The sequence below is a fragment of the Pongo abelii genome, chromosome 7, assembly GCF_028885655.2.
Source record: "Pongo abelii isolate AG06213 chromosome 7, NHGRI_mPonAbe1-v2.0_pri, whole genome shotgun sequence".
NCBI lineage: Eukaryota > Metazoa > Chordata > Mammalia > Primates > Hominidae > Pongo > Pongo abelii.
The window spans coordinates 44,960,756-44,975,362 of NC_071992.2; the positions used below are offsets into that span (position 1 = coordinate 44,960,756).

At 39.5% G+C, this 14,607-nt stretch overlaps 1 protein-coding gene across 7 annotated transcripts in view; it reads left to right on the forward strand.

Moving 5' to 3' along the window:
* HOOK3 (hook microtubule tethering protein 3) overlaps positions 1-14,607 on the forward strand; it is a 147,683-nt gene that overhangs the window by 1,685 nt on the left and 131,391 nt on the right. For 6 of the 7 annotated variants that reach the window (XR_008527882.2, XM_002819053.6, XM_054561529.2 and 3 more), the window contains exon 2: positions 7,602-7,687. Coding sequence is in view for 6 of the 7 variants with exons in the window: in XM_002819053.6 (XP_002819099.1) it covers positions 7,602-7,687 (86 nt within the window). In the remaining variant the exon portion in view is untranslated. Of the gene's footprint in view, positions 1-1,448; positions 1,567-7,601; positions 7,688-14,607 lie in introns of all 7 variants that reach the window. The other variant, XM_063726421.1, reaches the window with a different exon arrangement.

A 14,607-nucleotide genomic window follows, 5' to 3' on the forward strand; every position in this document is an offset into this window, starting at 1 on the left:
GGAACTTAAGATTTAAGTTTTTGAGACTGTGCAAGTAGCGCTTCCCTTTATGCTAGAAGCAGCAGCAAGAAGGCAAAGATGAAGCTAATTGAATCTAAGTAGGGCTACATTGTTTAAAATCTAGGGAGAAAAAAGACATGGAAATAAAGAGATGTACAGAGGCTCTTTAACTTGCGATGGGGTTACATCCCGGTAAACCCATCATAAGTTGAAAATACCGTAAGTTGAAAATGCATTTCATACGCCTAACCGTCCAAACGGTAGCTTAGCTTGGTCTACCTTAAACGTGCTCAGAACACTTACCTTAGCCTACAGTTGGGCAAAATCATCTACCACAAAACATTTTATAATAAAGTGTTGAATATCTATGTAATTTATTGAACACTGTACTGAAAATGAAAAATATAATGGTTGTATGGGCACTCAGAGTATGGTTTCTACTGAATGCGTATCTTTTGCATCATTGTAAAGTTGAAAAGTCTTAAGTTAAACCGTCCAAAGTTGGGGACCGTCTGTATTTGAAGGGCATCCACAAAATATGGTAGGTAGTAATTGCATTTGTTTAAGTGAGAAATGCTGATGAAAATATAGAGGAGAAATCTTAGAAGTTTGAAGGCCTACTGATAGAACCTGACAACATGAGAGAATCGATTTAGAATCTCCTAAAATGTCAAGAAAACGAGTAATCCACATTATCAGCTGTAGAGAGGTCAGGGAGTATAGTATTGTAGAATAGGCTTTTTGAAATGTCACTGGAAACTCATCAATGAAAATTTCTGGATAAGATTAGAGATTATCAGTGACAAAATTGGAGGGCAGCGTTCATGAAGATGTACAGTTCTAAGATTTGGAAACACTTTAAAAGACATGTTTCAAAATAGAGTTTAAATGCTGGGTTTGTTCTCTTTTAGCTGTCATTATAAAAAGCAGAATAAATGTTTCAATGAGCAATGTTTGATGACATTTAAATGTATAATATCACCCCTCCTATCTGTAAGCCAGATTAATGCTAAGCGCAATTCTAAAACCAAATGCAAGCAAAAATGTACACATACACTCCAAAGAAAAGACTCATTTAGATTAATTTTCTTGATTTTATGTCAGCTTCTAGTCAATTTGGTTGTGTGGGGGGTTTTGCTCTCACAGTAAGCTGGAAGGTGACTGACACTCAGCAAAATGCAGACAACTGTCTGTGACAGACAAGATCTAAGAGCTCAATAATTCCGTCTTTGGGATGACAGCCTTATGTACTTCTAGAGCCTCCATGTTCAAGTTTTGAAGATCATAATTATACTCCTGAGTATCAGATAGAAGTTTGTTTTCACTACATAGCATTTAGTTTGAGACTGGAGAGATGTATATAGTACATTTTAGAAATTATTCCACTAGAAATGGCTAAAGTAATAAAAGTTCAAGTACTTAAAGGGATGATTCTGTCACCTATACAGAACTCAATGGAACGTCTCATTGCCTCACATGCTGGATAAATTGCCATTTTATCAGACAGCCTACTAGCCCAAGAACCATATGTTCCAAGTTTTTTCGAAAGAGAGAGTTACAAAAAGAGTTAAGTATCATCTTACCAAGGGGAAACATCTTAAGCTTAAATTCCAAATCAATGTTTATGCAAGCAAGTTCAGCAGGACATGCTTGAAAATTTCCACTGTGCCTCCTCTCTCCACCCTCTGAGTCAAAATTTGCCCTGCCTATTACACCTGTCAAGCCTAATTTCTTGAACTGTGTGTGAATCTCGATGAAAAGATAGCACTTTTCCAGGTTTTAGAGACTGAAAAACGAAGTCTACAATCCTACCAAGTTATGACAAAAAAAGTCATCACATAGGCTCAGTACGCTTTGGGGTAACCTAGCAACATTAATATATCCTTATTGTTTTCATATTACTTATTTGGCAGCCTATAAAATGCATACTAGTATATAGAATTGGGGGTGGTATAATTATTATGGTGGTATCTCCCCCATTCCATTCTCCTCTGCCTAACTCGATTCTGCCAACAATTTTTGTCCTCTAATGGAAGAATAAGTCACTGATGTACAAAAGTTAAAGTACTTAAAAAGATAGTATAGCATAAGAGTACATACAGGTTCTGACATTAGGCAGCCTGGGTTCAAATCCTAGTTTTGTTCTATACTAACTGTACGTGACTTTGTAACTTCACCTCTGTGTTTTGATTGCATTGATATTTAACTTTATGTTTGCTAACTTCACCAGAGATTCTCATGCTTTAGTGTTGATCTGCATCATCTGGAGAGCTTGCTAAAACACAGATGCCCAGAGTTGCTAGTTCTGTAGGTCTGGGCTGGGCCTGAGATTTTGTATTTCTAATAGGTTCCCAGGTGATGCCATTGTTGGTGACATAGGGACCAGATTTTGAGAACCATGGCTCTAGAAAATTATTTGACATTTTGCGCTGGACAGTTCTTTGCTGTGGGCACTGCACTATGCGTTATGTTTAATAGTAGCATCCCATTGCCTCAACCAGCTAGATGACAGTAGCACCCAACTCACAGCCAAAAATGTCTCCTCGGGAGCAAAATTATCCATTGCTCTAGAGATAGTAATTCCAGGTGATCTCATGCTTTACTCTTCTCATGCTTTTGTTGGGGAGGGGGAGGTAGAGGTTGCGTTGGGTGGTGGTAATAGAGCTTCTTGGAATTAAAAGAAAGATTATAACCCTTCAGGTAGAGTTTCATGCCTTAATGCAGTTAGGTGCAATTGTCTTTCAGTTTTACTGTACTGCTATCCTGAAACAGATGTTAGCTCAGAGAACTGGTATGTGACAGATTTTTAAAAATTAAGGTACAGTTTGTATACCATAAAATTCATCCTTTTAAAGTGTATAATTTTTTGGTTTTTAGTATGATCACAAGATTGTGCAGTCATCATGACTATCTAGTTCCAAGAACATTTTCATCACCCCAAAAATAAACTAGGGGATAAATTTTCTTTAGGATCTGTTTCACTTTGGTCTTGCAGCAGAGGTGGACATCTCTGACCCTTGTGAGCAACTATGTACCTCAAGGGCTAATACAGAGAAAATAATGGAATAAAGCCATGTTTTAACAACAAAAATGAAAATTTAGCTTCCCTAAATCCCAAGAGAAAAAACAAATCAAGTCTTCTTTTTTTGGAGGTGGAGTCTTGCTCTGTTGCCCAGGCTGGAGTGCAGTGGCACAATCTCGGCTCACTACAACCTCCACCTCCTGGGTTCAAGCAATTCTCCTGCCTCAGCCTCCCTAGTAGCTAGGATTACAGGCACGCACCACCACGCCCGGCTAATTTTTGTATTATTTTAGTAGAGACGGGGTTTCACTATGTTGGTCAGGCTGGTCTTGAACTCCTGACCTCAGAAGATCCACCCGCCTCGTCTTCCCAAAGTTCTGGGATTACAGGCGTGAGCCACCGTGCCAGGCCCAGATCAAGTCTTAACAACTAAGTTACTTGCTTTTTTGAATTACCTGCTTTGTTGAGTTGCTTCTTCTGATTGGCCAGAGGCTGTTTTCCAATCTTGCATCCCTTCCCTGTCGTAGTGCTTTAGATCATAGGATTCCAAATGCCAAACCAGTGCCCAGCTGTGTAAGAATTATTTGATGAACTTGTTAAAAATAGATCCCCAGCTTCCTACACACAGATTCTGGTTCAGTAGGGGGAGCCAAGAAATGTGTATTCTCTCTCTCTTTTTTTTTTTTTTTTAAGACAGGGTCTCACTCTATTGCCCAGGCTGGAGTGCAGTGGTGCAGTCACAGCTCACTGCAGTCCCCACCCCCCAGGCTCAAGTGATCCTCCCACCTCAGCCTCCTGAATAGCTGGGACTACAGGCGTGAGCCACCACACCCAGCTAATTTTTGTATTTTTTGTAGAGACAGAATTTTGCCGTGTTTTTCAGCATGGTCTCGAATTCCTGGGCTCAAGTGATCCTCCAGCTTTGACCTCCTATAGTGCTGAGGTTACAGGTATAAGCCACCACACCCTGCCAAAATGTGTATTTTCAAACCTCCCAGATGATTCCCCTACACACCAGGTTTGGGACCATTGCTTTAGATTTTGCAAGATACCTCATGGGCATTCATTTTCTCATTCATTTTGAAGCAACACACCCTTCTATAAGCTATTTTTCCCCAATCTTTCTTTATATGGAAAAACTGATATTGAGAGAGATGAAACATCCTGTCCAAATTTACAGGGCAAAACTAGGGATTAGAATTAGCTCCTTTCATTCAAAGTGGCGTTCACTGAGGGCTTGTTCGTATCAGGCATTGTGCTGAGGTCAGTGATAAAGAGAAGAATGAGACATAGTCCTCACTGCTGCCTCTATTTTTCCTTCTAAACAAACCTACAAGATAGATTGGGTTTTCTTTTTTGAAAATGGGCCATTGACTTAGCAACTGTAGAATGAAAGCAAGTGTTTATTTCTTTTAAGTGCTTATTTCTTTTACTAATGAGCAGGCAGCTGGAGATAGTATGGAGTAAAATTCAAAATCAGTTCCCGCAGATGGTGTTTATTTGTTTCATTTATTCATTTACTAATCATTTATTGCACCTCTACCAGGTATTAGGTTTGTGTCAGGGTAGCTTGGAAGGATTCTCTTATCACCTTTCCCAAATAGACACTTAAGTAAAAACTTGCTATGAGTGAGTATCTTTAAGATAATTCCCTGGGCCTCTACCACCATAACTGTCTCTACCTGCAAGACTCTCCTGTATTATATATGAAGAAGCTACTGACTGTACTGTTAATAGTTGTCTTTTTTTTTTTTTTTTGAGACGGAGTCTCGCTCTGTCGCCCAGGTTGGAGTGCAGTGGCGCGATCTCGGCTCACTGCAAGCTCCGCCTCCCGGGTTCCCGCCATTCTCCTGCTTCAGCCTCCGGAGTAGCTGGGACTACTGGTGCCTGCGACGGCGCCCGACTAATTTTTTGTATTTTTAGTAGAGACGGGGTTTCACCGTGTTGGCCAGGATGGTCTCATCTCCTGACCTCATGATCCACCCTCTTCGGCCTCCCAAAGTGCTAGGATTACAGACATGAGCCACCGTACCCGGCCAATAGTTGTCTTTTAAAGATTTGATAAATGAGGTCGGGCGTGGTGGCTCACGCCTGTAATCCCAGCACTTTGGGAGGCCGAGGCGGGCGGATCACGAGGTCAGGAGGTGAGACCATCCCGGCCAACACGGTGAAACCCCGTCTCTACTTAAAATACAAAAAAGTTAGCCGGGCGTGGTAGCGGGCGCCTGTAGTCCCAGCTACTCGGGAAGCTGAGGCAGGAGAATGGCGTGAACCCGGGAGGCGGAGCTTGCAGTGAGCCGATATCGAGCCACTGCACTCCAGCCTGGGCGACAGAGCGAGACTCCGTCTGAAAAATAAAACAAAAAAAAGATTTGATAAATGATACGGTGCGGAGAAGTGGCCACTCACCCACCGTTAGTAAGAGAATAAATTGCTACAGTATGTGTTTAGGGCAGTTTGACAGTTTTATCAAAAACCGTAAAATGTTCATACACTTTCTGACCTAGCAGTTTTACTTCTTTTCTAACCCAATAAATAAAAATATGTGTGAAGACATATGGTCACCTGAGTGTTATTCCCAATATTCTCATTGTCAGTACTGAGTTTAGCTTCATCCGTGTTAGTGTATAAACCTATTCAAATGGGTCTTCCTGTCTCTTTCCCTCCATTCCTTCCTTCATACTGCAGCCGGTATGATCTTTTTTTTTTTTTTTTTTTTTTTTTTTTGTTGAGACGGAGTCTCGCGCTGTCTCCCAGGCTGGAGTGCAGTGGCGTGATCTTGGCTCACTGCAACCTCCGCCTCCCGTGTTCAAGCGATTCTCCTGCATCAGCCTCCAGTGTAGCTTGGACTACAGGTGTGTGCCATCACGCCTGGTTAATTTTTTGTATTTTTAGTGAAGAGACAGGATTTCACTGTGTTAGCCAGGATGGTCTTGATCTCCTGACCTCGTGATCCACCCGACTCGGCCTCCCAAAGTGCTGGGATTACAGGCATGAGCCACCGCCCCCGGCCACATCTTATATTAATACAATGCAAACCTCATGGCTCACTCTCCTGGTTCAAATCCTTTGCTTACTTTATTCATAGAATAAGGTCCTAATGTGGCTTCTAAGGTTTTACATGTTAATTCTTCAGTTTTTTGCCCTGTCTTTCACCGTTTTAATTTTCCCCTGTTTTGTTTCTTCCTCCAATTCTTACCCCTACCCAATCTGTATCAAGCTGCTCTTCATACCTAGATTGCATCCCACTCTCACTTCTCATCTTTATGCCTGCTGTTGACACTTCTATCATACTGTTTCATTTTTCCTAGTTGTAAGTTCTGTGAGAGGATGGCCTGTGTCTGTCTGTTCTCAGGGATTGATTTCCTTCTAAATCCTGAGTACACTACTGGGTATAATCATTGCTGGCTCAGCTACATTTTCTTACTTTGAGAGACAATTTATGCTGTTAGGAAAAGCACATTTCTTGGCTACATCATGTTGATTAGTACAAAGTTTCAGAATATATTTGAAATCAAAATGAAGTGAATAACTAACCTATCTAAGTGTGACTTCTACATCTGTATAAAGATATTTGGCCTCTGAGTAACAGAAACTGCAGCCTCACCAGATGTAAACAATAAATGAATTCATCTCACATACCGGGAGGCATCAAGATTTTTAAATTCAGTAGTTCAGTTTTTACCTTAAAGACATAGTTCTTTTTTTTTTTTTTTTTCCTGTTGTTTTTTTTTTTGTGAGGGGGGTGCTATGGTGGAGGGGATATAGTTCTTTCTAGCTCTTCTCTCTGCCTTTCACTGCATTGGCCTAATCTTCAGATGATTGCCTTTGTAGTCATGAGATGACTGCTCACAGTAATGGAGGCAGCATACTTAAATCAACAGGAGATTGGCTTTTTTTTCCCAGAAGCATCTCCTTATCTCTCTTTAGTCCAAATTGTCTTTTCCCTGTGTGTCCCTGAGTCAGTCACTGGTAGAGGGGATGAAGGTGCCGTGATTTTCATAGACTGATCTTGTGTGAGTAGAATGGATGCTGGGAAGCCACTCAGTATCCACCACGATTTCTCTTTTACCAGTGGGGAAAAATTACAGTAATACTTGGCAGGACATTTCCCTTAAAGGCAAAAGTTTCCAATTAGACTTCTTTTTAAAATTTATTCCAATCCCTAAGATGAGATAATCACCAAAAAAAAAAAAAAGCCTAAGAAATTTTCAGCCAGGTGCAGTGGCTCACAACTGTAATCCCAGCACTTTGGGAGGCCGAGGTGGGCACATCACCTGAGGTCAGGAGTACAAGACCAGCCTGGCCAACATAGTGAAACCCTGTATCTACTAAAGATACAGAAAATTAGCAGAGCATGGTGGTGCGTTCCTGTAATCCCAGCTACTTGGGAGGCTGAGGCAGGAGAATCCCTTGAACCTGGGAGGTGGAGGTTGCAGTGAGCCGAGATGGGGCCATTGCACTCCAGCCTGGGTGACAGGGCTAGACTCCGTCTCAAAAAAAAAAAAAAAAAAAAGCCTAAGAAATTTTCTACATAGGTAACCACAGAATCTCTTTCCCCCCCTTTTTTTCCTTTCAGATCCAGACATTTAATGTGGATGCACCATGCCAGACCGTGGAAGATTTAACGAATGGGGTTGTGATGGCCCAGGTTCTTCAAAAGATGTAAGAATAAATTGCTTATCTTTATGTGTATTCTTATATATGGATATTTGTTAGGTTGAAAACATGGATTAAAAAAGTACTTACATGAAACGTGTGTAGAGTAAGAGTTGTAGGTGGCAGCAGCACTAGTTTTGATGGAATGTACTTATTAGGTATAGATTGGGTTGCAAGTTTAATAAGGGCTGTGATTGTGTTAGTACTCTAATGGTTTTAGCAGAATTATTTGTTCTTGTATTTTTTGGCATATGCTTGGCAGAAATTTTCTTGTTAGTGCCCAGATTTTTCTGTTACAGGGGTATCTAAGACGCTTACTCCATTTTTCTTTAGGATTTTGCTGAAATACCATCTCATCAGTGGCACCTGCCCTGAGTACCCATATAAAATAGCAACGACAATTCCATTATACTTTCTATCCCCGTTAAGGTTTTGTGTTCTTCTTTCAAGTTTGTAACACCATCTGATATACCATATATTTGGTTGTTCATTCATCTGCCCCAACATCCCCAAACACATATACACAGAATGTAAACTCCACGTGGAGCCAGGGATTTGTTTTCACTGTTGTATCCAAGCAACAGGCGAATGCCTGGTTTTGTGTTGAACCATATGAAATTGCTCTTCTTTATAGGTCAAAATGATCAAAATCAGCAGTTCCTCCTAGTTTAATACGCATTGTGGGTGTTTATGTTTGTTGAGTGACTAAAGGAAGGAGTATTTGTTTGGGATATATAAAACATACCCAATTCTTCTAAGTACTTTGAAAACATAATAGTTATGAAATTGATATTATATGACTATCAACTTTTGACCTAGGAATTTTTTAAAATAAAGGATTCTGTGTGAATTTAAGAAGTCATTGGGTTTGTTGTAATTTGCAGATACTTTTATATTTTGAAGCCCTGAACACTTGTCAGCCTGATGATTTTAAAAGATTTACATGTCACTAGCTGGGTTGCCCTGCATTTCTGTTGAAAATCAGTGTCATTATTAAATGAATTATTGGTTTTCTTTGCAATTAGCTACATAGAGTTGCCATAGAGCTCAGATGCCAACATTTCAGATTATCTGTCTCTTTGCCTTTAGAACTGGGGACTCGTGTTTGAACACTACAGCTTCTTTTTACTTTCTTCTATAACTTAAAATGCATGGTACATTTTTCCAGATATATAGGCACACAGGTTTTTTAATGAAGCTCAAGAAGGCTCGTTGGAAACCTGGCCTGCCCTGGTTTGAGCACTCTGAGAAGAGTCATCTTGTCATTTTCATGGTACCCTCTGAGTGGTGCCCTAATTTTAGCTTTCCCATTGTCTAGAGAGTTTCACTCTAGAAGTTCTTAATAAAAATTATTTGGGAGTGTGGGCCTAGCTAAGTGAACTTTACAGGTATAGTTCAATACATGATTTTTTTGCCTAAGCTAGTTTGAGTAGGATCTTTATCACTTAGAGAAACCAGAAGAAAGAAAGTATATATACATATACTTTCATCAAAACAAGATTTCAGGAACCAGACAAGGATGTTGACTCTGCCACTTCTGTTCAACAGTCTTTACCAGAGCCATGAGGCAAAAAAAAAAAAAAAAAGTAAAAGGTGTCTAAATCGGAAAGGAAGATGTGAAATTATCACTGTTTCCTGATAATGTGACGTTACATACAAAAAGCCATAAAGACTCCAGAAAAAAATGATTAGACCTGGTAAATGAATGTAGTAAAGTTGCAGGATACAAAATCAATCTACAAAAATCAGTAGTGTTTCTACGTACTAACAACAAACTATCTGAAAAAGAAATCAAGAAAACAATCTCATTTGTAATAGCTACCAAGTAAAATAAAATACATAGGAATACATTTAACCAACAAGGTGAAAGATCCGTACATTGAAAACTGTAAAACATTGATGAAAGAAGTTGAAGTCTCCAATAAAGGAAAGATACTCTGTGTTCATAGATTAGAAGAATTATTGTTAAAATGTCCATACTACCGAAAGTGATTTGCAGATTCAATGCATTCCCTATAAAAACTCCAATAACCTTTTTCACAGAAATAAGAAACAAACCTAAAATTCATATGAAATGACATAAGACCCCAAATAGCCAAAGCAATCATGAGCAAAAAGAACAAAGCTGGAGAAATCTCACTACCTGATTTTAAACTCTATTGCAAAGCTGTGGTAATTAAAACACAGTGCTGGCATAAAAATAGACACATTGACCATTGGAACAGTATAGAAATTCCCGAAATGAAGCCATACATCTATAGTCAGTTGATTTTCCACAAAGGTGCCACAAACACCCAATGAGAAAAGGACAAATCTCTTCAGTAAAGGGTGTTGGGAAAAGTGGATATCCACATGCAGAAGAATAAAGTTAGACCCTTGTCTCACCCCACATGCAAAAATCAATTCAGAATGGATTAAAGACTTAAACATACCTCCTGAATTTGAAAAACTACTGGAAGGAAACATAGGGGGAGAACTTCTTGATATTGGTCTGGGGGATGATTTTTTGAATTTGACCCCAAAACAGGCAACAAAAGCAAAAACAGACAAATGGGATTACATCAAACTAAAAACTTTTGCATGACAAAGGAAACAAGCAACAGAGTAAAGAGACAAACTACAGATTGGGAGAAAATATTTGCAAGCTATACATCTAATAAGAGGTTACTATCCAGTGTGTGTAAGAAACTTAAGCACCTGAATATCAAGAGAACAGATAACTGAATTTAAAAAAGCATGAAGGACCTGAATAAACATTTTCAAAAGAAGATATACAGATGGTTAACAGGCATATGAAAAAATGCTCATCACTGATCACCAGGGAAATATAAATTAAAACCACAATGAGGTGTCACCTCACACCTATCAGAATGGCTGTTATCAAAAAGATGAAAGATAAGTGTTGGTGAGGATGTGGAGCAGAGGGAACCCTTGTACACTGTTTTTGGGAATGTAAATTAGTACAGCCATTATGGAAAACTGTACAAAAAGCTAAAAATAGAATTACCATATGATCCAGCAATCCCAGTTTTGTGTATATAGCCAAAGGATTTGAAACTGGTATGTTGAAGAGATACCTGCACTTCCACATTTCTTGCAGCATTATTCAAGGTACCCAATTTGTGGAAGCAGCATAAGTGCGTATTAGCGAATGGATGGATGAGAAAGATGTGGTGTATATGTACACAATGAAATACTGTTCAGCCTTTATTAATTGATTGATCGAGACAGGGTCTCAGTCTGTCACTTAGGCTGGAGTGCAGTGGATTGACCAGGGCTCACTGCAGCCTCAAACTCCCAGGCTCAGACGATCCTCCCACCATAGTCTCCCTAGTAGCTTCTGGGAGCACAGGCACACACACACCCAGCCTTTTTTTTTTTGTAGAGATGGGGTCTCACTGTGTGGCCCAGGCTGGTCTTGAACTCCTGGGCTCAAGCAATCCTCCTGCCTTGGCCTGTCACAGTGCTGAGATTAAAGGCATAAAACAACGTGCTCATGTCCCCAAAGAAGGAAATTCTGTCATTTTCAACAATGTGGACAAACCTGAAGGACATTGTGCTAAGTAAATAAGCCAGGCACAGAAGGACAAATACCATCTCACTTATGTGGAATCTAAAACAATTGAACTCATAGAAGCAGAGAGTAGAATGGTGTTTACCAGAGGCGGGGGGCTGAGGGGAATGGGGAGATGATAGTCAGAGGGCATGAAGTTTCTGTTAGGAGGAATACATTTTTTTGAGATTTATTTCAAAGCATGGTGACCATAGTTAATGTGTATTTTGCAATTCTGAGGGAGCAGATTTCAAATGTTCTCACCATAAAACATAAAAATTTGAGGCAATGGATACTAATTAGCTTGATTTAATGTGTCCACATTGTATACATATATCATAACATCAGTTTTGTACCCATAAATACAGTATGTCAATGTAAATTTTGAAAAATTTTTTTCATGAATTGAAGTAAACAAGATCATAATATACATTGTGTTCTGCAAAGTGGTCTTTTCATTTACCAAAGTCTTATGGGCATATTTTTTATCGATACTTAGTTTTCAATCTTTCTTTCTTCCTAGAATGCCTTCCTTTTTTTCCCTTTTGTTGAGATATGTCACACACACAAGAGCATTCTACAAAGAGTGATAATTTTGCATGTATGTTTTGCGTATGTTCTGTAACCTCCACTCAGATTGAGATACAGAACATTTCCAGCTCCTGGCTACTCAATACCGCTATGCCAAAGATAGCCATGATTCTGACTTCAGTGCCATTAATTAGTTTTGCCTGTTCTTGAATGTCTTGTAAGTAGAATCATACAGTATGTACTCTTGTGTTTGTCTTAAATTCAACATAATGTCTGTGAGATTTATCCATATTGTTACACAGTATCTATTTTAAATAGTTGTATGATGTATACAACCTCACCAACATTGATTCTTTCTTTGTCAATTTGGTATTTATTGGATGGCTACTTTGTGTCCAGCATGGCTGATAAAACTACCAGCCACATAGACATGGTGTCCACCCTCAGGAGGTTCGTAAGTGGGGAAAACATTTTAATTAAGAGAACAAAACTGCTGTTGTAACAAGTGGTACAGAGAAGTACACAATGTTATGAAAGTTTACACAAGGTATATTTTTAACTCAGTTTAGGAGGTCATGAACATTTTACCCGACGAAGTAAAGGTAATTTAAATCTAAAAGTCACAGATTTCTTCACGGAGAGAAGAGCTTAATCAAAGGCCCTGCAGGATGGTGGAATATGGTGAGCACTGCTATGGAAAGGAAAGGTGCGAGTGGTTACTGCACAGAGGGTGGGCATGGTACAGATCAGGATGAAAAGGTAGATGGATCCAGACAATGCAGAGCCGTGTCTTTATTCTAAGAGCTGTAAGAGGCCGGGTGCGGTGGCTCACGCCTGTAATCCCAGCACTCTGGGAGGCCGAGGCGGGTGGATCACCTGAGGTCAGGAGTTCAAGACCAGCCTGACCAACATGGTGAAACTCCGTCTTTACAAAAGTACAAAAATTAGCCGGGCACGGTGGCGCACGCCTGTAATCCCAGCTACTAGGGAGGCTGAGGCGGGAGAATTGCTTGAACCGGGAAAGTGGAGGTTGCAGTGAGCCGAGATTGTGCCATTGCACTCCAGCCTGGGCGACAGAGCGAGATTCCATCTCAAAAAAAAAGACATAATCTAAGGGCTATAAGAAGCAGTTGAAGGCTTTGGCGGGGGGTGGGGGGATTAACAAATTGGATTTACATTTTGAAAAATATTCTGGCTGCAGGTATAAAATGAATTGGAAGAGGCCAGGGTGATGAGGGATAGTTAGTTAGAAAGAAATTTGTAGTAATTCAGAAGGAAGATAATGGTACTTTAGACTAGGAGGTGCTGAAGAATATGAAGACAAGTGGGTGGACTCAAAATGGTATATACAATCGGCATATTTTGATGGTTGGTATGTGGGGGAGTTGACTTTTAGGTTTTTAACTTAAGCAAATACACTGAAGAGGGTATAAACCACTGATATTGGAACACTGAAAGAAGATCTGCTGTGGAAGGAAGCTGGATGTGTCATGAGTGTAGTTTGGGGGACATCAAATCCGAGTGGTATTGAAAAATCAAGAGGAAATGTGAAGTTGACAGTCTAGAGTTCAGAAGAGGAGTCAAAACTGGAGATATCTATTTGAATATCTCTTAATTAAAGCTGTAAGTGTGGATTAAATCACTTTAGGGGAGAATATTGGGCAAGAAGGAAAAAATGTGTACCCTGAGCCTTGAAGTTTGGCCTTTAATTGTTGGGTAGAGGAGCAACTGGCAGAGCGGCCAGAGGGGTAGCAGGAAAGCCAGGTGAGTGTGGGTGCCAGAAAGAGGATTTTACTGGAAACATCAGCCCTTTTCATTTTGTCTGAGCTGACAAGTGAGAAGCTACATCATTTTGTAGTTTTAGGAGAAATTTGAAATGTGAATGGATCTAAGTATGCTTTTTGTTAGTATAAGTTTTTTTTATCTGTTTGGTCTTTTAAGTTGTTTTGTTTGTTTTATCTGCTTTACAGCTTTCAAAATTTTATTGCTGTTGACATCTCTCTTATTCTTTTTGTCTATGTAGATTCATGTGCCCTACTTAGGTTTTTAAAAATTGATAGACTTTTTAAGAGCTGTTTTACCTTCAGAGCAAAATTGAGTGGAAAAGAGTTTCAGTATGGGATGGTGAAAAAGTTCTGGAGATGGGTGGTGGTGATGGTTGTGCAACAATGTGAATGTATTTGATACCACTGAACTGTGCGCTTAAAAATGCTTTAAAATGGTAAATTTTGTGTTGTGTACATTTTACAATTTTTAAAAAGTTTTTAAAATATCAGCAAGAAAATACAGTGAGTTTCCACGTCCTCCTTGCTCACCACACACTGCCTTCCCCCACCACAATGGTATATTTGTTACAATAGATAAACCACCACTGGCACATCAATACTGCTCAAAGGCCATCGTTAACATTAGTGTTCACTCTTGGTGTTGTACATCCTATGGGTTTTGACAAATGCATTTTATGTATCTACCATTGTAGTATAACAGAATAGTTTCTCTGCCATAAGTATCCTCTGTGTTCCGCCTATTTATCCCTCTCTCCAAACCTGGGAAACCCTAATCTTTTTACTTACTATCTGCATAGTTTTGCCTTTTCTGGAATGTCATATAGTTGGAACCACACACCATGTAACCTTTTCAGATTGACTTCTTCAACTTACAGTATGCATTTTAGGTTCCTCCGTGTCTTTTTGTGACTTGATGGCTCATTTCTTTTTAGAGCTTCCCACTCTTTTTTTTCAGCTTTATTGAGATGAAAGTGACATATAATAAATGCACATTTTAAAAAGGATACAATTTGATAAATTTTGACCTGTGTGTATGCCTGTGAAGCTATCCCCAC